The 26,760-nt window shown below is 37.5% G+C and overlaps 1 protein-coding gene across 1 annotated transcript in view; it reads right to left on the minus strand.

Annotated features, from left to right (window-relative positions):
• LOC126271868 (lysosomal acid glucosylceramidase-like) overlaps window positions 1-26,760 on the minus strand; it is a 190,860-nt gene that overhangs the window by 100,208 nt on the left and 63,892 nt on the right. Inside the window, exons 4-5 of the mRNA XM_049974208.1 lie at window positions 17,274-17,400; window positions 8,909-9,062 (exon numbers count right to left, since the gene is read on the minus strand). Coding sequence (XP_049830165.1) covers window positions 8,909-9,062; window positions 17,274-17,400 — 281 coding nt within the window. The remainder of the gene's footprint in view (window positions 1-8,908; window positions 9,063-17,273; window positions 17,401-26,760) is intronic.

Here is a 26,760-nt window from a genome sequence, read left to right on the forward strand (position 1 = left end):
CAGTTACATGTGCTCTTGTATTGGCTTCTCCTCCACTGCCCAACCCACGGCCACTGTAGGTGTGTGATGAGGGGGGTAGGGGGTTGGGACAAGGTAATAATAAGACATATCTGGAGAGACCAGAGGCTTCCACTCTATTGAACCCTTTTCAAAGTGTGCAGACTTCAGACATTTCATAGATACTATTTCCTCACAATTGTTCCACCAGATCTTGAAGGTGTTTGTTCTCTTCTTGATTCTTCCTGATGACCTAGAATGGTCCAGTGTATGCGAGCTTTAATGGGACAGGGCCATATTCTTTTGTAGATATTTCCCAACCTCAGTAAATTACTCTGTCTGTGGTAACAGCTCAAGCTTTTCTGAGAGTAATTAGCTTATGATCTTACATTTTCACCATAGACCAGCTTGGCTGCAGAGTAGCCCACATCTTTCTCCAAGTCCATAAACCTAGACACTATCAAATCCTCACCTCTGCATATGAGTGCAGCCTGCAAGGTTCGATAAAGAGGCTCCACAACCCTGTTACTTGCGGGATGCTAATTGGTTGTTTTAATGAAGGAGGAACCACAGAGCCATAGTATTTCATAGAATAGCATTGACTCAGACTGTCTGCCCCCATCTATAGTAATCAGTTGGGCAACCCCATATTGGGAATTCCAGCCTTAAAAAATAACCAATGCTCAGACCACAGTTATTGCTGCAATATCTGTAATTGGGAAAGCCTCCGTCAGTCATGTAAAATTGTCCACTACAATCAGTAGATAACAATAGTTATTGGAGTAAGGCAGTGGGCAGCCAGGTCCACATGCACTTGTGAGAAATGTGCTGTAGGCATAACTGTGGTGCTGAGTGGTGCTGACACATGCCTACCAAATTTGTACAATTGGTATGTAGTACATACAAGCCTGGGTTCACTTGTGGCAGTCTTTGTTCATTCCTGGCCAGACTACCTTCTTTGTTGACAATATAACCATGGCCTCACCCCAGGATGAGATATATTATGGGGTGCTTAAAAAAACTGGTTGGTAACATTGTTGTGGTACGAAAGCTTGCAGCAGGTTGTGAGACATGTTGGACCATAATACATCGAGCTCTGAAAGTGAATTTGTGACAAAACAATGCCAGACTTTCTGTGCTCCAGTGCTGAATGTAGCTCTGGGTCTTCAGATATATGTTCAGCAATGCTCTTTCGTGGGACACTTTTACACAACCAAAGCATTGTGAGAGTCGGCCACCACATTACTGTTTCCATTGATGTAACATACATCCATCATGAACTGTGAAATATATTTAGTACATCTGCACTGCCTCAATGTTCTGTGAGCGGTTTCCAGGGAGAAAAATTATGTGAGAAGATCAAGATCCATTCCTGTTTGGTGTCAGAAGTGTTTTATTGCCACATATATAGCATAAGATCTCTATTAACAGTACTAAATTTTTTATGTGCCATTATTAGTGACTGAGAAGAAGAACGCCAAAAGCTGCCACACCCTGTTGACTAATTGTTGCAAAGTGTCTCCCACAGCAACTTGTCTTGCGTCCACCGCTGTGGCTGTATGTATGTTATGACGCAGGTGAGTTGAGTAGCGCTGCCTGTGCAGCATAGTCTTTAGCAGAACAGAATGCCATCAACTCTCTGTACTCCATTTTAATTTTCTGTTTCCTGCTCTATACTTTCATTTCAATAATTCTGTGAGTGGTGCCAGCAGCACCAAAGCTTTTTGTATGTGGTGTCTATAAAAAACTGACCGTCCCATGGAAATGCTGCAAGTCTCTGAAAGTTTTGTAAGTGCCACATTTTGAACATTATCTACCCTTTCCAACAAAGAGAGCATGCCATTAGATGATGCCACCAACTCCAGAAATTTAACACTGCTTTTACTCAATACACATTTCTCCCTGATTATGTTCATTTCCATTTAGGCTGAGACACTTGAATAATTGCCAAAGATGTTTCTCCTGTTGTTCTACTGACTCCAAAAATACTAAGATATCATCCATCTATTAAGTAGCAAAAAAGAAACTTGAGGTCCCTAGGAACTTTGTGTATAAAACACTGCCAGGTCTGTGCACAATTTGTTACACAATACAGAATGAAATGGCACTCATAAAAGCTGAATAGAGTAGTGATAGCTGTCTTCTTTATGTCTGCTGACGTGACTGGTATTTGAAGATATAGCCTGGTGCAATCAATGACACTGACAGCTTTTGCCACTGCCATTGCATTGTTAAAGTCCACCACATGAGTTATAGGTTACCTGTCTGGTACCATTCTGACATTCAGTACATGGTAATTGCCACATAGGTACCATGTGTCACAGCATTTCAATACTATTTATAAAGGTGATGCCCACTGGCTCTCTGAAAGTGTCATTACTCCTTGAATTTGTCTATTGATATCCACGCTGGCTGCAGTGAACTTTCCCAGTGTTCAGTGTTGTGGTTAAGCTCCATCCAAATTCCAGTCAATGTGTGGAAGAAGTGCATTGTCTTTGGACCCTTCTTGTCTTTTGCTTGTTTCACAATGGAACCTCAGGAAATTTGTCAATAACGTTGTCCATGTTATGGCAGTACTGTGTTGATGCATATTTTGCTATGGGAGAAATGTGCCACTTTGTATGTCCACCACCAGTTGGAAATTGTGCAAGAAATCTGCCCCCAGAATGGGTTCTCTAAGATTCCCCATAATGAATGATTACAGAAACTGTCTAGTCAAACAAGTATCCAATAGCACTTTCTCTATCCCCAATCTCTTGATAAATGAGTTATTAGCAGCTGTTGCAATTGTTAATATTTGTGATCCTGTGACATCATCTGCTTTGAAACTGTGTTCCAGTAGCACACTGATGTCAGTACCACTGTTGACCAAAAAATGGTGAACTAATACCTTGTCCATCACAAAAAGCTTTGTGAATTTTTTAATGCTTTTGTAAAATCTATTCTGTATAGTTGTTGGCACTAAGTGTGTGAGGCCCCTAAATTCATATGGAATTCCGGGTAGATCTCCTCAAAACTCAGATCCTCATAACCAGGCACATTGGATGCAGTGATGTCTCATTTGTATTTTACCAGTACCCAACATGGGTTCAAATATTGTCTTGTGTCTACGGGTTGTATCATGCCCAGAGATGAAACTTGATGCTTTTGCATGAGCTGCAGTTAAGTTTGAGGCTTTGTTTGTGGCTGTTGAAGTTGGAGACAGTTGTGACTCCAACTGGTTTGTTACAACCATTGCAAAGGAAGGGATTCTGAGTAACAAGCTACTCACGTAAATCTCCGTGCGTTGTGCACCCAAGTGCATGCTGCAGGCATTTACAGTTTCAGACATCAGCTGATGAACTGACAGGGTAGACTCAGTAGGGGAATGATAGGATGGGAAACATTTATGAACAGGACAATGAGTACTGGCTGGTGGAGGAATTTTGATGTTCACAAGGAGCCACACACTTTTTCTCCCTAACACTAAAGCATTGGTGGTACTAGTCCATCCATACTTGTCCTGTGATCCTGTTGACTGTTAAGTGTATGATGCCATCTGTTTCTTTTTTGTCATCAGAATGTTATGTTTTATTTTTGTAGTGCCACAATTTGTGCGCTGAGCAGTCTGGTGGCCTCCATTAGCTGATCTGCAGCTGTTGCTGGTGTGCTGCTCGGGATGTTAGGAGTGGGGCTGCTGGTTGGCTGCACCCCTAGCATGGACGGTTCAGAGCCATCTGTCATGTTGACTCTTGCTATGGCAGTGCCAACATTAAACTGAATGCAACCTGCAATGTTTTCCACCTTATCCACCTTATCTGCTAACATGGTGAAGGGCCATTCTGTACACATGGCAAAAACAATCCACATTTTTTTGGATGCCTTTTTAGCAACAGATCTGTAACAAATTTCCTGATAACAAATCAGAAATCACTAATGATGTACATTCTTGTAATAGCTGCTTGGGGAATCTATTTTCCAATTTATCATCTGTTATTAAGCATTCCATCCTCGCTTCAGGTACTGAAGACAAACAAATGGAAGAAAATGATTCAACAAAAGGTTTCTGCATCATCTGTTAAAGACAGACAATGGCAGATACACAAAAGGAACAGTTTTATCCAATGTTAACACTGTTGACACAAAAATACCTCCACCACTATGCTGGAAAGTGCACTGTCACCAAATGAAATGTATTGTTCTATGCCTGTTTGGTTTTCATTGTGCTCACACCTTTCCAGCAGTGTATCCAATTGTGTAGTTCAATTCATGAGTCCAGATGAGTTTTTCATATGCTTTGATCATCCATCAGCAGACTTTCTGTACTCATGTTAACCTCTGTGCTGTATGAAAAGTTTTCAGTGGAGATAGACATTGTTGCCTATGGAGTTTGACTCTGAGGATGGTTGTTTTCTCCACATCAATATACCGGTACTCATGGAACATGGGCATGCAGCTTTACTGTAGCATGGAGAGCTGCATCAAACCAGTCTCAGGACTTAAGACCACAACAACAACAACAACAAACAATGGAACATACTCAATGTAATGAAATTTAAAAACCCCTGTGCCTGCAGTCTTGGAGATCATGCATCTTATAGCAAATATTTGGCTGCAATAGTGCACTGGTACTGCACTCCATATTCATCCAGCATTCAGCTATTAAATGACAGCCAGTAGAAGGTCTGAACATATCTCAGGCAAATGTCTCAAGAAGAATCCATGGCTAATCATTTCATACCACCTGTGTCATAATTTTTTTTAGTTGTACATTGTGTGTGAAAAAATTCTATATCTCAATTCTGACAATGATACCAATATCGATAAATTCAAATCAACTCACATGTCAGAAAACCAGGAGTTAACAGTTTCAGGGCCTGAAGATTGTTTGTAATAACCTTAATTCAGTCACAGAAAGTAATGGAAGTATACAATTATGAAATTTAATTGCATAAAATAGAGTTAATTGCAGGTGAGTTCAGTCAATAGTTTACTGTTTGTTGATTGTTAACAAAAAACATATTATATAAGATGAAAATGTTACCATCCTTTGAAGAAGTGTATACTGAATACAAACTCAAGAAAGATAACATAATAAATGGTAGAATAAGAAGAAACCAAAATAACAGATTGAGAAAAGATATTATGATGAAATTTTGCATAAGTATGCTGGGACCAATAGTCACACACAATAGAGCTATAGAGATTAGGTTAGATTAGATTCAGTTTTCATTCCACAGATCCAAAAATGAGATGATTCTCATGGATGTGGAACATGTCAAAAAGTATAACATACAAAACATAAAACATTTGAATATAATACTTACTACCCCAAACATTTGTCAGGAGATTGTCAAAATAGGTGAATGCAATACAGTACACTGGAGATGCTAATGTTTACAGGATGAATACACTGTCAGAATGAAACATTGTTATGCACTTTTAATACAATACATAAAATATCTAATCTTGACTGTTGTGGCCAAGTGCTGTCAAAATTGAAATCTAACAGACAGTTTTACTTAAGTTGGTATAACAATCACTATGAAGATATTAATCTATAGAGTAGAAGGAGTTGCCTGTAAAAAAATCTTTCAAACTCTGATTAAACCATTCTTTATTTGAAACCAAGATTTTAATGGCTGCTAGCAATTTCTTGAAAATGTGTGTTCCTGAATGTTGGACCCATTTTTGGACCAAGGTAAGTGATTTTAGGTCTTAATGTAGATTGTTATTATTCTTTGTGTTGGTATGTTTCGTTGGAAATAGAGATCTATTACTTCCAACAAATTTCATCACATAAAAGGCAAAATGACCCACATTCAGAATGCATTACATGATGTGTGCCTTCAATTCAGCTACATTGTAAGCATTTTTGAAGCATTCGGTGGAAATAGCAACTGATTGCTGTAATGAGTAGCATAAAGGATGTTTTCACTGTGAAATCCAAAATGGCACAAGGACACCAATAAGTTTAAAAGAGGACATTAAGCTCTGCAAGAGCTAATAGCCAGGCTATTCAGTAATTGTACATCTTCTTGTAAACAAAGGAAACAATGTTGAGAGGAAAGATGAAGCAGACGTAAGAATGCATCAGTGAGAAGCTGGAGTTGAAAATATATAGTGTATCCATAAGTAAAGTTCCAGTTTCAAAAGGCTGTCGAAAGAGAACCACTGCTCAGAATGATGTCAAATTTGAACATCACGGTATTGATTCAGGGAGAAAAATCATGAGAAAAAAATATCTTAACAAAAATTTTATCAATAGCTAGCACTATAAGCATTTTAACATAAAAGGTATTGGCTACAATTGACAGACAGATAAGACGCAATGCAACGGCTATGGCTTCAGTTGCCCAGTACACCATCTGTACTGTTCAATGTGCATGACTACACAACTTTGGCAGTCAACAGTTGTAGCACTGTTAGTCAGGTAAGCCCATGTACTGTAGGAAAGCCATACCATGTCGGATATGAAAAATCAATTTTGAATTGTCCTGGGGTGAAAAATCACATAAAAGGCAAAATGACCCACAACAACAGACCAGAGTGAAATTAAAATTATATATTTATACCTTCAGCTGCTGACAGGGGTTAATGTATACCAACGGGGACAGGTGAAAATGTGTTCCTTGACTAGGACTTGAACCCAGGATCTCCTGCTTACATGGCAGACTCTCTATCCATCTGAGCCACCAAGGGCATAGAGGACAGCACAGCTGCTGGGACTACTCACATACGCCTCCTGCGAGACCCACATTCTCACCTTATTGTCCACACACTACGTTCGTAGTGTCCCTACCCAACACACTCATTACAGGTAACAGAACCAGCAAGACTCATCTCTTCAAAAAAATATGGCCCTTCAATAAACAAGGCCATCCACCTGTGCCACCAAGTCACATTTGCAGAATGAAGTGCTACTGGTGATGTGTGTGCAGATTTTTAATTGCCAATATCTTGCAGTCCTGCATACTGTCATGTCCTTGGAAATGAGATTTGTCTGTCCAAATAATGTCCCATATTCATTCTCCACTTCCATGTGAACAGGAAGTTCCAGAGTGAATGTTTGTCTTGCTGGCAGGTCAGCACGAAGCAACTTCTGAACATGGGTACTTTTGTGTGGATAACAGTGCAGGATGTTTTGCAGAGTTTTATACACTATGCTTGCAGGCATGTCCATTTGCAGTCAATTCCGCGTGTGATGTTTATTTGGATACCCCTACTGTAGTGCTGTGGCCACATCTTTGACTGACATCAGATCAACTGCTTTCCACCCTCTGCCACATTGCACTTCAAAGGAACCTGTCTTTCGGATTTCTGTAATCATTTTTCCAGACATTTAGCAGGCATTGGGCCAATGTCTTTTTTTTTCGCACCCCTGAGTATCTGGAACTGAGTATCTGCAGGGCTACTGCTGCACAGTCACTGCTCTTGTAAAAGAGCTCTACCAGAAGTGCACAATCTTTATTGGAGACAGTCATGTTGCACAGGAGCAGCAGTGTGTCATGCATCTATTGTTGTGCTTATTTTGATGCTAACAGCAGCTTCTATTGGTCAAATTGTCGTTCTTTTTTGTTCATTCAATGACCTTTCCCCCTGCATCAATAATATGCTGTTGAAATTTGATGTAATTCTGAGCAGTGGTCCTCTTTCTACAGCATTTTGAAACTAGAATTTTAATTACTGATGCCCATATATTGCCAAGGCACTGAAAGAAGCTAACAATTGCAACTGAAAAGCCTGTAGTAAAAAGTTCTGTACAGACTATCAGATTTGTTCAGACTTGTGCTCAATAAGAACCATTCTAATTTTTGGGAACTCAAACTGAGTGACAAAGTAGGTTTACCACTATGACAGTTTCTAGAAATGAATGTGTTTACTGATGGTGACTTCCACCATCAGATATTGTGCACTGTGTCAGAGCATTTGTGGCAATATCATGTGATGAAATTTCAAGCTCATTTCCCATTTCAAAACCAGTTTTACTTGTAGACAAGATGTTTCCTGTTGAAAACTAACTCTGCTTAAATTTCATGAGTTTATTAAGTCAATTTCAATTGTTTATTAAGTCTTATGTTTGTATTGAACCAGTAAAGTAAACGTATTCAAATAATAACAGAAAAAAATTCTGTATCTTCCTTTGGCATTGTCATTTTTGCATTCACTTGAATTACTGGTAACATCTGCTGAACGTTAGAAATAATTTTATAGTTATATTAATTCTGAATTGTTCCATTTATATATGTCAGTGCTGAGTAACAGGCAAACAGTGTGCTAAGTCTAAAGTGGAAATAGTAAGAGTTATAAAGTAATAACCCTGTGAATTAGTTTTCAATAATTCTACCCAGCCCCTCCCAGTGTTATCAGTCTGTAGATGTAGCAATAAATTAACATAGATTTTGTAATAAATTAATACTTCACGGAGAAGAAGAGTTACAGGCATTTTAATCCAAATCAAGTGTGTGTATCTCTAGGAAGAAAAGCCTCTACCCTATTGTGGCACAATAGAAAGCAAAAGTGGTTCCACTGTATCTTGTAGGTAGGCAGAACAGCTAAGACTTCTGCTGCACTACTGAGCTGTGCACACCTGTATTTCATAAATGTGTAGTTGGACTGTGATCTCAAAACCATCTCGAAATCAGTATTGGTTTCTAATTGCCTCACAGACTCTCCCAGATGCATGGATGTTGCATGGTGATGAATGTGACAGGGTTTAATGATGTGATTATAACTAGCTTATGAAGTCATGGTAAATTAGCCTTTAATGAAAACAAACCTACTAAAAGTCATCCCCATCAATCGCCAAGGCCCTGTCCATTACAACACTAGTGGACAAGATGACTTATTGACTGAACATTTTATGTTTGAAATATATATGAATTACAAAGGGAAAAATGAAAGTGAATAATTGCATAAAAACAATTGTTACCTTAAGATTGTAGTCCTCCCACGTCAAATTAAATTTTGTAAGCTGTGTGTCATTTTCATGATCATCATATGTGTAACCACGTACAGAAAAGTCACATCCACCTATTGGCACTCTTCCCAGATTCAAGTTGATACCAGAGGATGTGAAATAAGACCTGTAAGTAAATTAATCTATAACTGCTGCAAGGATTTAATGCATTACATTTGACAATATGTGAGATTACATTGAGTTTCCCGGTGAACTGAACTAATTCGCTGTCCTCAGGTATCAAATTACTATTTTCATTCTTTTTCCCTTGCTTATCCTTATTTTATTCAGTTTGTTATCAATTATGTTTGTTTACATACTTTTTCCTCCCACAAAAGCCTTTATTCACGCTATAATTGTGAGTATTTTGCCTTTTTAACACGTTTTACTATGCTATTTCCTTGTCTGTTTGTTACAATTTTTGCAGTTGATTCTATATTAGCTTAATGATTAGATAGAGACTTGAAACTTTCAGCATAGCTCAGAAATGGATCACAACACAGTATTAAATCACTTTCTAGTGTGATATATGGTGGAGGGTATTTCATGTACTACTGCTACCTCCCCCTTTTCCTGCTCCAGTCATGAATGTTTTGTAGTAAGACCAATTGCTGGTAAACCCCCATGACAGCTCAATTCTCTAATTTTTACTTTCATGATCTTTTTGCAAGATGTACATAGGTGGATGCAATCTGCTGTTTGACTCAGGTGAGGAAAAACTGAAATAAACCTGAACTTTACGGTATATCTCTGTTTAAATATCATTGAAATTGATTAAAAAAATCACACACACAAGGGTAAAAAGCAGAAAATAATTGTTTAAATAAAAAACTCTTCAATATAACATTGTTTAAATGGACTAAAAAGTATAAAATAATTTCTACTAGCCCAAAAGAGATTCCTAACCCCATATAGAGAGTCCTGAAAATTTGTGCTTTCTCTAACGATTTTTGTAAAACTTGAAATGAAAAACATAGGGCACATGCAGTGGATAATAGTAAGGAGTGCAGACAGTAGCTGTCATTGAGAAAAATCCCACAGCAGTTCATATCATTTTCAGTGCAACTGAACTGTTAATGTCTTAAGTGAACATTCATGCATCAGTTCTCTATTACATGCACCACTAATTTTTCCTTTAAAATTTTAAGAGTACTATTTTAGCTATTAAAATCAGAAACACTAATTTTCAGGACTATTTTTGTGGGGCTGGGAATCTGTATGTTGTTAGGAAAAATTATTTATACTCTTTAGAACATTTTAAAAATGTGTGTAACATAACAGGTGCAATTGTTTACCTAAAACAGAGCTATCCACAAATACATAAAGCTATTAGCCTCTGCATGGGGAATTTGTACTGATAGTTAATTTCCTCTTTATTTAATAATGAATTTGTGTGTTTATAATTGTAGAAGAATTTGAATAACATAATGTGAGATGGACAAGAAGAATGAAGTAGTTGTTTTGATGAGCAACTGCTATTCCAGCTCATGCAATGCATTAAATAAGAAATAATTGTAACAAGAAAATATAATAGTATGTGAGGCAACTAATTGTACACAGAATTGTGTAATGTATTTTACTGAAGTATTTGAATATTATGAAAAGTGTTTTTAAATGAACGATGGTCAGGTATATGGATATTAATTTCAATAAAGTAGTGTGTCACAAGACAAAACTCAGGACAGAGATTCAAGGCAAGGGGTCTTTTGGTGGTGGTAGCCATGCAGGTAAGGTGGAACAATCTGGGAGATGCATGTGTTTGAGTTCCAAGGTAGGAAAATTCCCTTAGCATTGTTTGGAAGCTAGTCTTTGGTTCATCAGTTTATGAGCTAAGAATTTGAACTGTAACATAACGTAAAAGGTAGGAACAGTCCTATAGCATTGTTTGTAAGTTAGTCTTTGGTGTATCAGATTGTGAGCTGAGAATTTGAACTATAAGATAATGCAACTTACAGTGATTGTGATGTAGTAAACTGTTTATTTGCCTGAAACTGCCCTGCTAGAATTATTTCAGACTCTGATTGTACTATTGTGTATAGTATGAGTAGGAGCAACATTCATAGCAAAGCAATTTTCTATGAATGAAGTAACAGTATAATTCTAACATGTGCTAAATGTACATTCATACCCTTAGGGTTCATAGCCTTAATTCTCAGTATCATTACATAATTTACTCTTGTCTTATATACCACTATTTCACTGACTGATTTCTTAGGCCACCTTAATAATTGTTATTTGCTTATACAAGGGCATAATGCAACAGTGTGCAACAAAATCCCTGTACAAACAAGCCATTTAACACGTTGTGCACTCACTCTCTACTGGATTGCTAGCAGCAGTAGTTACTGCTAACCTTAGCTAATGATTCATATGTCATATTAAAAAGTTTTTTTAATTTAAATCATCATTATTTGTTCATTTAATTTCACATTTACTTTGAGTGCTTTTATTTGTAACATTGTCACATTAACTTTTTTATTTGTCCATCAATTTTTTCTTACTCCTCCTCCAATTCTGACGAATTATTCCTGTATCTGGAGTTTCCAAAATATTCTCTCATGTCTAACTCCATATTCCATTTCTCCTTCCTTATCTTTGCGCCACCACCTCCTTCCATTGTCTCCTGTTCTATGTCTATTTCTGTAGCGTTCTTCAAAATGTTAACAGAAGCTTGCATTAAATGTGTCACTTATCAGTGGTGCTAACAATCAGGATATAGTCCAACTCTCAGTACACTATAAGAACAAGATAAATTGGGAAGGAAGCACTACAGCATATCACTCCCATTCTTTATAGGGATTAGCAATTTGTTCTCCACTAGAGAGTTAATAATATTGGCGAGACCCTGTACTAGTACAACACTACCTGCACAAAAAGTTTTAATTTGTGTGTTGTGTAGAACAGAAAATTTTGCAAACAGTTGTAAGGACTAGCGTTATATGGTATGCATCTACCATGTAAATCCAAACGTAGTGGGAAAGCTCTAACACCCCCATTTCTCCATCCAAAACTCTTACTGACATCTTAACAATAAACATAGGCAGGACTTTGTGTTACCATTAAATAACAAATATAATTTGCCTCAAAACACAGATGACACAGAAACTGTATCAGCATACTCATCTGATAAGGTGGTGCAGGACACTCAAAACTTAGCGAACAGCCAAGTAAGGTATAAGAAAAAACGTAAAATCAAGATTTATTCAGACAGAGGATTGGCAGCTAAGTTAACAGAAAGCGAACCTCGTGTGATTAAGAAGTTTGAAATAGAAGGTACCATTAAATCAGGAGCTGGTTTACGAGATGTTTCAACATCAATCAAGAAAGAAAGCACAGCCCTCACGGACAGAGACTCCGTAGTGGTAATGGGCGGAGCAAACGACGTCAGCAGAAATGAAAGGAAGATAGCTACTTCGACACTGAAGAAGACTTTCGGAGTGTTAACCCACACCAATGTGATTGTCGTTACTGTGCTTCATAGAAATGATTTGCCCCAGTGGTCATGTGTGAATAAGGAAGTGGAGCAGACCAACAAGGAGTATAAAGCTATCTGTAAGCACTTTAAGAACGTTTCCTTAATTAACACCAGTAGTTGTAGCAGAGAATGGCATACCAAGCATGGTCAACATTTAAATAATCTAGGTAAACGTGTTTTAAGTGATACAATAATTGGAATAGTATTGGATAAGCTAGAGAAGGAAAAAAGACCAGTAATGTGTTTGGATTATGTTTCAACTGAGATGACAAAAAACTTGTATGCATAGACTAGGCTGGGTGTTCTGGTAACATAAGGACACAACCTGGTCAACTTTCATGTGGTAACATGTCAACTAAGACAATATGCAAAAAAAGAAATGCCTAAAGTAGAGTTTAAAATATGCCACTTCAATATTTATGGTGTGGCAGATAAAAACTAAATAGTCAACGAATTTTCAAATGAAAACATGGTAGATATTCCATGTTTAAGTGAGCATTCGTGTAAAGAGGATAAGGTGAGCATTGGTGTAAAGAGGATAAGCTTGGGTACAAAGCATTGGATGATTACACACTACTTAGTTGCTATTGCAGAAAACAGCACTTATGTGGTGGGGTAGCAACATATGCCAAAACACCACTCACACCAAATTGTTGCAGGATCGATGTCAGTACCCTTTGTGATGAACTGCATTTTGAAATATCAGCTCTAGTAATTGAGAGCCTTAAGCTAATGATAGTAGTAGTGTACAGGCCACATAGTGATGACCCCCATATCTTTCTGGAGAAACTTGAGGAACTCTTTAATGTACACGTGTATACCGAAATGGAAAAAATACAATATTATCATTGGTGGGGATATCAATTTGAGTTTTGATGTCCTGAAGGACAGAAAAACTGTGACAGAGCTCAAAAATGCGCTTTGACAATTTAACCTGTACTATGTTAACTGCAAACCTACCAGAGGCTCATCCTGTTTAGACAATATATTTACAAATATTAAGGGAACTTGTATGTCCACTGATGTAATTAGTTTCCCTTACGCAGACCACGATGAAGTACTGGGATGCTGTGGGGACATCCACAATCTCACCTATGAGTGTGATAATGTTCATGTGACCACTGACACCAGTATTGTTGCACAACTGATGTACTGTGTCCAACATGCACCACAGTTCTTTGAAAGGCCATCCCAACACTTGTGAGACCACAGTTCGACCCTTTCAAACTCACTCAGTTGGCTGTAGGAAGCACAAATGCATCTCCTTGGCATGTTTGAGTGCTTGCTTCACACATCTGCACAATACTGAGCCTTGTGGCTGCAAGCATTCCCTATTAAAGGGTGCTCTGGTAACTATGCCACTAAGCTATCTTTTGGCAGATGATGCTCAAACCATTTTGAGTACATCTAATAACCCTCAGGTGGCATATTCTATCATCATATCAAAATTGATGTCACCTTTCCAGGTGTACTAATTTTTTTTCTGCAGTATATATACATAATTAATTTTACACAGAACTCTCAGGGTGTGAATCTTTCTCACACTTGGCCAATATTTTATCTATATGATGTATTTCACTTACACAGTGTGCAGATTGTTTTGAGGTGAAATGAACAATTTCCATATCTTGCACTGCAGTGTACACTCTGCTGAAGATAAAAAAAGTGCCATTTGGTAACATCTATAAACTTGTGGTTACAGCCAACTGTTTGTTATATTCTTTCTCCCATGTGTGCTATCTCACAACATCATGAGACAGCTTGTGTGGAGTTTGGAATGTCAGGGAGGACCTAGTGACAATTTAAAGCCTGGAGTTACTCTGTGATACATGATTGGACAGCACAACTGGTAGTGCACTGCATAAAGAAAGGCAAGATCTGGGATTGGTCCTGTCCTGGTCTGGCATGTAACTGTAACTTCTAGCACGTACATTGTCAAAATATTTACATCTTTGTTATTTCTTTATTAATTCAGTATCTCACCTGTGGCTGCCTCTTTTCAACCTTTTCTAATCCTAATACCTTTTCTGCTCCATTTGCTACAGCTCTCCTAAATCCATTTTGTTTTCCACACCAGTAAATTTGATCTTTATTATTTTTTATCACAAGTTCTTTCTAAATAGATTCAGTTTCTGGAACCATTTGCTTTTCTGGTTTGGAATTTTTCAACTGTCAGCTGCTTTCTCTTTAACATTGAATTTCAACTGACACTTTGTTAGATGTAACTTAAGGTCACTATCAATATCAAACCATAGATAATTCTGTGGTCTTTCATTTGATTTCTGAATTTTTGTTCTAGCAAAATACTGTTAATTCATGGGGAATCCTGGTATCCCCCAGGTACAGTTTCTTATAAGTGGTTTTCAGAAATTGAATTTGCGATGACTAACTTAGACAAGAGATGATTACACTAAAAAGATTCAGAAGGAAGTAGGTTACAGTAGGTACGGGGAGATGAAGAAACTTGCACAGGATAGAGTAGCATGGAGAGCTGCATCAAACCAGTCTCAGGACTGAAGACCACAACAACAACAACTTGTGTCCAACACAAAATTACATTAATTAAACCATCTATACCAGATGGTGGTGATTACAGAGATTCTTACGAATAATTGTGTTATTTAGAGAGTAGAATAAATTATAGTAAGAAGGTAACTGCTGTGAATGTTTACTCTTCACAAACGATACCTCCCTCCCTCCCTCCCTACCTTCCTCTCTCTCTCTCTCTCTCTCTCTCTCTCTAACTATAACTCTGACTCTATGTTAATGAGGTATGTCCTGGGGAGATGATTGTGTGAGGTGAGGAAATGTGAGTGTGAAATGTGATTCGTTCATCTCATTGCATACAGTTTCCAACTTAATTGATTTGATGTTCAGGTGACAGGTCAGGTTTCACAATAAGAAACTTTGTAGAAGAAATATGAAAGTTTACATTATTCTACCATTTTTTTCTGAGAAATAGGTACATAAATACGTATCACAGTTTCCAGTAAACAGAAAATAAAACACGTAATTCTCTTGTTCAAAATGCAAAACTGTCCTCAATGAATTATTCAGTACAACAACAGCACTTTTCCACCAGAAGAATGAAGAACAGTTTTTCCATGTTAAAACATTACTGCCTTTCATTTTATTACAAATTTTTAGCTTCACCTCCTCTGGTGTCTGGGCATAGAGTTTCAGAGTTTTAAACACCAAACTATATGATGTTAAACATTTACAATAAAAATAAAAATTACAATAAAATAAAATGCATTTTAACATAGTTCACTGGAAAGATTGCTCTTTACTCTTCTTCTGGAAATGTGTTATTTTTCCAATGAATAATTTGTCGAGGGTAATTTTAAAATTTGAACAAGGGAATTACACATTTAATTTTTTTGTGTACTGACAATATTCTAGCAAAATGTGTGAAGCAAGGAGAGCAAAGATAAACTCTGGAGACAGGCAGATGGCTTTAAATAAAAATGAGGATTGATTTGCTAATAAGAGAGAACGACAGAGAGAGTAGAATTTTGGGAGTAAAGAAAGCACTATTTGAGGACACAGGAGTGATGACATATAAAATGACAAGAGATGAAGGATGAGATCATAACAGGGGAAGACAGCACCTTCGGAAAAGAACTATTGAAGGTATATGTCATGATTGTCATAAGAACAATTGATGAGTTGGAGAGAGAGTTCCCAGCAACTGCTGAATTTTTATTATTGTTTTGTGAAACATGTCCATTAACTATGTGGATGTGTTTACCATCAGCTGCAGCTTGAAAGTGAATATTCTTGAGACTAAACAGCTGGTTTGTTGTCACAGCCACAGCGTAATTGAGCATTTTTCATTATAATATTTGGTGTACCAAAGATGTTTCTGAAATAACTGTGTGTATCTGATTTTGATTGATTTGATTTTTATTTGTCTTGTAGAATTACTATGGGTACAAGTGTCCTTGTAATATAGGATTTGTCAAGAATGTAAAATGTTCAGCATCATTTATTTCTTCAAAGTCTGAACTAATTTAACAGGGACATCTCATTGCTGAAATTGGATCATAATGCTGATGCATATCATTTATTACAGGGCTCCCATGAGCTTCATGAAAGAAAATTGGCTTTAGAATAAATTATTAGTCACTACAGACAATGTTCTATTTCTGTTGAGCGTGTAATTGAGTGGTGAAAATTAATTCTGGATATAAATGCCTTTATCAGTATTGCCCACGTTGAAATGAATGTTGAAATCGCCATACCCAGTATCTCCTCAGTTTTTTGTAGCAGTTGTCAATAGCACTCTCTGAAACTACCTGGTGAAGTTAAAAATATATACTGTATACTGTAAGAACTGCTACCTTGTATGTTACCAAGTAAATAGTACGCAAAAGCATTCAAAGAGCTATTCATGTGAGTGCTGGGTTAAGAAGATTGACCCAAAACTTGATTCCTCCTTTGTGCATGTAGACACTCCCTCTATACTAATTTTGTCCTATAGTGATTTGATATTTAAAAAGTTTCTAAGTTTTTCATAAGGAAGCCCAGTTGTTCTTTGATTGTCACTCTTTGTTGTCGCCAAAGTTCCACAGGTTTTTGACTAATTGCTGTTACTGTGCATATTGTTATTCAGTATTTGTTCTGTCAGAAAGATTTACTCTAAAAAGAACACAGAGAAATTATTGAAAATGAGAAGGACTAGACAGACAGTACTTATAAATTTTCTGCATATGCTTTTATGTAAATTTTCACAACACAATATTCAAGTGAAATCATCAACATTATCAACATTGTTACCTTTATAACAAATACAGTCTACAGAAAATGGATATAAGTGACAAATGAATTAATTTAAATAATTAAGCAATTAGTCATTGTTACCTCATGAGATTTTGTTGAGCATCTGATGAAAGGGAAAACACATTAATTGCAGCAGAGTCAGTAAATGCAGTTCCGAAGCCCATGATTGATTGATATTTAGTACCTCTGTCAATTTGCAGTGTCAGGGCTGCAAATAAAATAAAATGTGAGAGAGATTGCCTGGGCAATCACATTAATTTTTCATGGAGATAAAGAGGTAATATTGTTAGATGCCTCAGCTAGCTAAAATACAAGTAACCTGAAACTTGTCAGTCCACTCAGCTTGTTTAGTAACAAATGCAGGTAAATAGGAAGGACAAATACAGTATTTCACATTGATGTATGCTTTTATGGCCAATGTTTGTCTACATAAAGTTCTTTTGAGTTCTGAAACACCTCATATTATCAGAATCAATCAACTTTTCAGGCTGTTGGAAGAGTCATTGTTGAGATCAAGAAATCAAGAAATCTCTTGGTACACTGCAACTGTTCAGGTAGTAAAATGGAAATTGCTTTTCCTCATTACTTTTTATTTATTTGTTGTTGAAGGCCTCAGATTGTTTGTTTTTTATTGTCTGTTATTTTGCTATTTATTAAAGACTAAGATTATACAAATGAACATACTATTTTTGGTTACAGTTTGTTCTCTGTATAACAGATGCTCCTCATCCTGGTGCAAGAGTCTTTCATCTCACATTTTATTCATCGCTTGCCACTGTTACTGTGTAATTTTACATTCGTTTCATGAGTAAGGTGAGCCCAAAGAGCTGAAGGACTATGTTTAAAAAGCGTTAAATTGTTCATCAATACTACTGGTTTTGTTAACTTTTTCCTAGTATTGTTTCCCATACGTTCTCTTTAACACTGTGATCAGTTCATTGCTTACATTTAAATTATACTAACACTGTGATCAGTTCATTGCTTACATTTAAATTATACTTTTTTATTTCATACTGTGAACTCAACTGTTTGACATGTTTCAATGCCAACATAAGACTGCTGTGTCCAGATAAATCATTTACTTTCATTATTTTATCCATGTCACGTCTTGTGAACACAGCAGCTACTATTGATTGTTGGTAAATAATGTAATCAGCCAAAAATACTTTTAAAATGCTTTATTTCAATGCCATAACCAATTCTGGGCTACCATGGCCATCCTTTGATGGCCAAAATTTCCAATTATATTGACACTTTTGTTAGCAGCATATCGTATACTCCTCCGCTGCACAAGAACATTTTATGTTCTTTTGTGAATCAAGAATATTATCACCATACATTGTGAAACCCTAAGGACTGTATATTTCAGTTTAGTATACCCTCTCTTGCCTCATGGAATAGTACTGTGAGGTAGGACTTGCCACACTAATATGAAAAAGTTTTCATAGTGCAGGGCCTTGAGAATCATAGCCAAAATAAAACAACGAACATCTTGCAAAAGGCTATTCACTAGATTCAATATTCTCACAGTTTACTCCATATGTATGCTAGAAACCATTATGTCAGTGAAAAAAGAGACTAAAGTCGCAAATATAACAATGAAAAATAATCAGCTATTGATAATATGATGTAAACATAGAAAGACAAAAAAAAAAAAAAAAAAATCAACTCACCAAGCAGTGGCAGGGGAAAACACACACACACACACACACACACACACACACACAAGAATTTAACTTTCACAAGTTTTTGGAGGCAGTGGCTCCTTGTCATGGTGATAGAGTCGAAGGGGAAGGAAGAGGGGCATATTGTTCAGAAAAGTCACCCAGAACCCTGGGTCAGGGGAGACTTATTGGACAGGATGAGAAGGAAAGGCTGATTTTTGGGGGACTGAGCCGGATGGGATTTGAAAATCTGAGAGTTTAAGGGTGGAAGACAGGATAGTATGCAAGACAGAATTACTACTAAAGGAATCCAGATGGCGCATGTGGTGAAACAGGCACCGAGGTCATGGCTGTCGTGTTGCTCAGCATACTCTGCAATAGGATAGTGTGTGTTGCCAGTATACACCCTCTGCCTATGCCCATTCATCCTGACTGAAAACTGGGTGGTAGTCATGCTAATTTAAAAGGCTGAAGTGTGTTTACATAACAGCTGGTATATAAACAAGTGTTGTTTCACCAGTGGCTCTCCCTTTGATAGTATATGTTTTTCCAGCTACAGGGCTAGAATAGTTGGTGGTAGGAGGGTGTATAGGGCAAGTCTGGCACCAGGGACAATCACAGGAGTAGGTGCTGTAGGGTACGGAGATGGATGCAGAAATAGCATGAATATTGTGGAGATTTGGAGGGTGACAAAAAGCTATTCTGTGTGCTGGGCAAACAGAATGTATCTCAGACAGAATGGATCTCATTTCAGAGCATGATTTTAGAAAGTTATGGCCTCGTTGAAGTTACTGATTGATACAATCGAGACCAGGATAATACTGGCTGACAAGTGGTGTGCTCCGAACCTATCACCCAGTATTATCCTGGCCTTTAAGCAGTAAGACGGAAGACTTTCTCTGATGGTGCTGCACATTTTAGTAATTTTGAAGAAGATAAACTCATCCTGCAGTGTTCTTCTTCAGCACACCAGTGTAGAAGTGTGCACAGAAGCAGCTAAGCAAAAAATCAGTGCAATATGCACATTTATTTGTATATAAAAGACAACTTCAGAATTCTCCTTTATGTCAGACCGTGTATACAAGATTCATGTACCTATCTGAAGTTCTAGAGTCACATGTTTACTGCTCATGTTGATTCTGCATAATCTCTCATTTATAGTATCAATACCCATTTTTATTGTGATATATTGTGAAATTTCAAACATTCATGAGTGCCATGATAAACTCTTACTGTTATCATCAATTATAGGCTTAAACATAGTTGCGTGCTTTTGAAATTTTTTAGAACAGTGGGCCTATCCTTGTTCAAAAGAATCATTCTCTAATTTGATTGTATAATTACATGAGTAACAATTTTTATGAGAATTTTTGCATACTCACAAAACTATACTTTTGCAATTACCAGTGTGAGTGTTTTGGATACATAAATTATTTCATAACACCACCATCAGTATCTTTTTTGTGTGGTTCACAGCTGTTACCAAATAATACATTACCCTGAAGTTTATTCTATATCAATGCAAATAAATGTGCATTTTTGAGAATTTTCGGAAGCTACTACTGTCCTTCACATAATTATGAGTAATCTGTAGTAAATCAGTATTTGCGATTTTTTTACAGTAGCAGATATAGTAACAAACATATTGTGTAACATCTAGTTTCTCCTTAAAGAGAAATAGCCCCATACATTATTCACATTTATCATAAATTAACTCTGTTTTTGAGTTTGTCAGCAACTATAATTAACCACAAAATTTTTCACGAAACTAGTAATTTTTGCCACAGGTTTTGTGTTGCCATAACAGAAATCTCATTTTGTATATTTGCTTCAATCCTTATAAGTAACTGTTAACCTTTTAGCTCAACAGATTAAAAGATAATCAGCAGGCTTAATTTCAAGTTATTTGTTCACTGGCCTGTAATACTCTGCACCAGCCAAAGTGCAGCCCCACTGTGCATGCTGTATTTGAATACAGGATGAGTTGTGATTGATGCTCATAAGCAGCTGGAAATTGCCCCGATTGCTGTTTAATGATTGGCAGCGGCTGAGAATCGGTGTGTTAGAAGAGCTTCTGAGAGTCGTGTACCTGTGTTACCAGTACCGGGGGAACCTCAAGTACTGTTCTCTCCTCTGGATTCTGTCTCCTCTGCAGAAGGTACAGGATCTGTTATGACTTGTCCACTTTCCCTTTAGGGAAATGGCAGCAAGGGACAGGTGCACTCAGTGTGTGTGCCTGGAGGCCTCATTCAACATGTTGAAGAGGCTATTCCAGCAGCCACAGAGGAAACAGGGTCAAATCAGCTGCAGATTAGTGGTGCAGAGTAGAAAAAATGATGCCTGTTGTCTGGGCTATGGGGTCAAATTTGGGTCATACCAACGACTGGCTGGCAAGGTTGAGAAGACCAGCATTGTGTATGGAGTTTCAATGAACCTCACAGTTTATAGCATTGACCACAGAACTGGTCATTGCCCTTTGGTTCTGAATTGAGTGGAAGGGCTGAAGCAGAGACTTCAGAGGTTCTGTGACAAGCTAAGCTGCAACTTCCTCGACTTGCGCCATAGTGTTGAGAAATGTACTGTCCCCCTTAATGGGTCAGGTGTGCACTACAAGGCAGAGGCTAGTACTCAGGTAGCTGATGATGTGTTGGCTACACACAGCAGTTTTTTAAATTAGGCTACTCTCCATCCAACCCAGGTAACAATAGCTGTAGGAAACCCAGAAGTATCAGTGTAGGATCAAAAGAAATGCCTCCCACAAATAAGAGTATTAAAATCCGAATGGTTAACTGTTGAATCATTCACAACAAGAATTCCTAAGAAGCACTGAATCTCACTAAACACTAGGTACAGAAAGCTGGTTGAAACCAGAAACTGGTAGCAGAGATTTTTGGGAAAAATTGGAGTGTATATCAAAAGAATAGGCAAATGGAAAATGGAGGTGGTGAATTTGTCACATTAGAAAAGAAATTTAAATCCACTGAGACAGAAACTGAAGCTGCATGTGAGATTGTTTGGGCAAGACTAAGTATCAGGGGAGGGCATAAAAAATAACTGTATCCTTCTCTTGACCACCAGACCCATCTGCTGATTTAACCGATAACTTTGGAGAAAATGTCTGGTAACTTGTATTTGAGTTCCTCAGTAATAGAGTGATCATCAGTGGAGACATTAATAACCCAACAATTAATTGGGAAAATTACAGTTTTGTTAGTGCTGTGCATGATAAGACATTGTGATAAACATTACTAAGTGCCTTCTCTGAAAAATACCTAGAACGAACAGTCAGGAACCCCACTCGTGATGAGAATACATTGGATCTCTTCATAACAAACAGACCTGACCTCTTTGAGGCTGCCAACATTTAACCTGGCAATACTGACCTTACGAAATAACTTAGAAGAAAGATTAAGGAAAGGCAAACCTACATTTCTAGCATTTGTAGACTTAGAGAAAGCTTTTGACAATGTTGACTGGAATACTCTCTTTCAAATTCTAAAGGTGACCGGGGTAAAATACAGGGAGCGAAAGGCTATTTACAATTTGTACAGAAACCAGATGGCAGTTATAAGAGTCAAGGGACATGAAAGGGAAGCAGTTATTGGGAAGGGAGTAAGGCAGGGTTGTAGCCTCTCCCCGATGTTATTCAATCTGTATATTGAGCAAGCAGTAAAGGAAACAAAACAAAAATTCGGAGTAGGTATTAAAATCCATGGAGAAGAAATAAAAACTTTGAGGTTCGCCGATGACATTGTAATTCTGTCAGAGACAGCAAAGGACTTGGAAGAGCAGTTGAATGGAATGGACAGTGTCTTGAGAGGAGTATATAAGATGAACATCAACAAAAGCAAAACGAGGATAATGGAATGCAGTCCAATTAAGTCGGGTGATGCTGAGGGAATTAGATTAAGAAATGAGACACTTGGAGCAAAATAACTGATGATGGCTGAAGTAGAGAGGATATAAAATGTAGACTGGCAATGGCAGGGAAAGCGTTTCTGAAGAAGAGAAATTTGTTAACATCGAGTATAGATTTAAGTGTCAGGAATTCGTTTCTGAAAGTATTTGTATGGAGTGTAGCCATGTATGGAAGTGAAACATGGACGATAAATAGTTCGGACAAGAAGAGAATAGAAGCTTTCAAAATGTGATGCTACAGAAGAATGCTGAAGATTAGATGGGTAGATCACATAACTAATGAGGAGGTATTGAATAGGATTGGGGAGAAGAGAAGTTTGTGGCACAACTTGACTAGAAGAAGGGATTGGTTGGTAGGACATGTTCTGAGGCATCAAGGGATCACCAATTTAGCATTGGAAGGCAGCATGGAGGGTAAAAATCGTAGAGGGAAACCAAGAGATGAATACACTAAGCAGATTCAGAAGGATGTAGGTTGCAGTAGGTACTGGGAGATGAAGAAGCTTGCACAGGATAGAGTGGCATGGAGAGCTGCATCAAACCAGTCTCAGGACTGAAGACCACAACAACAACAACAACAACAACCAATGACCATGACATGGTTGTGGCAACAATGGTTCCCAAATTGCAAAAGACAGCTGAAACAAACAGAAAGATACATATTCCAATAAACTAGATAAAAAATCATCAGTGTCATATCTCAATGAGTAAATCTTTCAGCACAGGACACTAGCATGAAGAGGAATTATGGCTCAAGTTTAAAAGAATAGTTGAGCACTTACTGGACAGATATGTATCCAGTAGAACAGTTAATAATGGGAGGGACCCTCCATGGTATACAGTCACTGTAAAGAAACTTCTAAAGAAAGGATATTACTGCATAAAATGTGTAAAACAAAGTGGAGAGCTATAGGTTGATAGATACTAAATAAAATGTGTTTTTCTGTGAAGACAGCAATTCACGATGCCTTCAATGACTCCCATAGCAGAATATTGTCAAATGATATTTCACAAACCCCAAAAAAATTCTAGTCGTATGCAAAGGTTGTTGGTGGCACAAAAGTTAGTGTCCAGCCCTAGCGAATGAAACAGGAACTGAAACTGAGGATAGCAAAGCAAAAGCTGAAATGCTTAATTCTACAGGGTGTTTCAAAATCAATATATGAGTTTTAAGACTTTGTAGCACATATTACATTCACGTCTCAATTACAAATAATACACCAAATGAAAGAGAAACACAAACAGTTTCTCTTACAATTATTCACTGTGGACATTGATCACACATCGAGTCGATAGGGGAGTTGTTCTGAAACCTTTATCAATGTGTCACGAATAACTGTTGCAATAACACTGTTTCTACAGTCGGATAGATCAACTGGTACTGGAGGGACATACACATGATCACGTCAGATCGTGTGTGAACATGGATGTCGTGCATAAAATGCTGTGTCAACTGGTCCTTTGCGCCCAATCCACCGATTGGATACAACATCATTTAGCAAGTCGCATACTGAGTTATGCCAGTGAGGTGGAGCACCATCTTCCTCCCAAATAAAGATGTGTTGTTCAGCTTCTTCTCATTGAGGCACAGGCCATAGCTGTAGCACATCAAGATAAGAAACATCAGTTACAGTTGATTCACTGGAAAAGAAAGGTCCATAAACTTTCCGCAGTGATATTTCTTGGGGCTAAGAGCGAAAGACTCGCACTCGTTCAACACGATTTTCAGTCACTCTGTCATTCCATACTCTTCCCATTGCACACAGGTATACGAACAAAACTGAGTTGCTCTTTCATTTGGTGTATTATTTACAATTGTAAGTTGAACTTAATAAATGATACAATACCTTAAAACTGGTATGTTCTTTTTGAAACACCCTGTATTTTCAAATGTTCCTTTATAAAGGAAAACCCAGGAGAATAGCCCCAATTTAATTCTTGTAACAGTGAAAAGACGAATGAAATAAGTCTCAGTGTCAGTTGTGTTGAGAAATAGCTGAGATCTTTAAAACTGAACAAAGCTCCTTGGTCCAATGAAATACCTGTCAGATTCTATACTGAGTCTGCAATGGAGTTAGCCCCTCTTCTAACTATAACCTATTGTAGATTCCTTGAACAAAAAACTGTGCCCAGTTCTTGGAAAAGGCACAGGTCACACCCATCTACATAGGGGATAGTATAAGTGACCCACAAAACTACCATCCAATATCCTTGACATCAGTTTGTTGTAGAATCTTACAACATAACCTGAACTCAAACATAATGAGATATGTTGAACAGAATGACCTCTTCAGTGCCAACCAGCATGGATTTTGGAAACATCAATCATGTGGAACCCAACTTGCACTCTTCTCACATGACATTCTGAAAGCTTTTGAACAAGGCAATCAGGTAGATATATGAAATTTTTGACTGGATTGAGAACTTTTTGTTAGGGAGTATGCAGCTTGTTATCTTGGATGGAGAGTGATCATGAGATGTATAAGTAATTTTTGGTGTGCCCCAGGGAAGTGTGTTGGGGACCTTGCTGTTCATGTTGTATACAAATGACCTTGCAGACAATATTAATACTAACCTCAAACGTTTTGCAGATGATGTAGTTATCTATGATGAGGTACTATCTGAAAGAAGCTGTACAAATATTCTGCCAGTTCTTGGTAAGATTTCAAAGTGGTGCAAAGACTGGCAACTTGCTTTAAATGTTCACAAACATAAAACTGGGCTCTTCACAAAACGAAAAAAAAAAAACATAGTATTCTATGACTATAATATCAATGAATGACTGCTGGAATCAGCCAAATCATACAAATACCTGGGTGTAACACTTTTTAGGGATGTGAAATGGTATAGTCACATAGGCTCAGTTGTAGGTAAAGCATATGGTAGACTTCATTTCATTGGTAGAATATTAGAGAAGTGCAATCAGTCTACAAAGGAGGTTGCTTACAAATCACTCGTTCAACTGCTCCTAAAATATTGCTCAGGTGTGTGGACCTGTACCAGATATGAGTAACAGAGGATATGAAATGTTTTCAGAGAAGGGCAGCACGAATGGTCACAAGTTTGTTTGATCTATGGGAGAGAGTCACAGAGATACTGAAGGAATTGAACTGAAAGATTCTTGAAGATAGATGTAAACTGTTCTGAGAAATTCTATTAATAAAGTTTCAAGAACCAGTTTTAAATGGTGATTCCAGGAACATACTACAACCCCCAATGCATTATTCACTTTAGGATCATGAGGATGAGATTAGAATAATTACTGCACACACAGAGGCATTCAAACAATCGTTCTTCCCATGCTTCATATGTGAACGTAATGGGAAGAAACCCTAGTAACAGGTACAATGGAATGTACCCATTGCCATACACCTCCTGGTGGTTTGCAGAGTATAGATGTAGATGTAATATGATGTCAGCTATTATATGATTATTCTCAGCCAAGTACCTGATGCACCCTTAATAATGCAGTTTCCCAAGGAGCATAAAATACAGGCAACCTTCAGCAATGTTGAATTAATCAAGGTATACAAACGAAAGAGAAGGATATCATAGAAATGCAATCCTTACACTGAATTAACAATTAACTATACTGATACTGTTTAGTGCTATTCATGCTAAAGCCACCAAAATGTAATGAAGTAAATTAGCAAGAAAGCTGCTAACTTAGAAGAAAAGTTGCTCTTTCCACCTTGAATCCCCATGAAATCACAAGGAATTTTACTGTGAGGAATATTCCAAACCTTTAAGTCAATAACTCTGTGCCCTCAGTCAGTAGGCCCACTGTCAGACAGAAAATCAATATTAAAGTTTCAACAAACACTGAATCTTTAGTTAAGTCTGCATGATCTTAATAATCTTCATGCCTATAGCATGGTTCAGATTCCTTATTATAGCTTAGGTCTAGCTGTAATCAACTGGGTAAACTATGAATAAAACAGCATATTAAAAACATTCAGTCTGAGAGAAACATTGCTTATGGATAC

Source organism: Schistocerca gregaria, chromosome 5 (genome assembly GCF_023897955.1).
Source record: "Schistocerca gregaria isolate iqSchGreg1 chromosome 5, iqSchGreg1.2, whole genome shotgun sequence".
NCBI classification, from domain to species: Eukaryota; Metazoa; Arthropoda; class Insecta; order Orthoptera; family Acrididae; genus Schistocerca; species Schistocerca gregaria.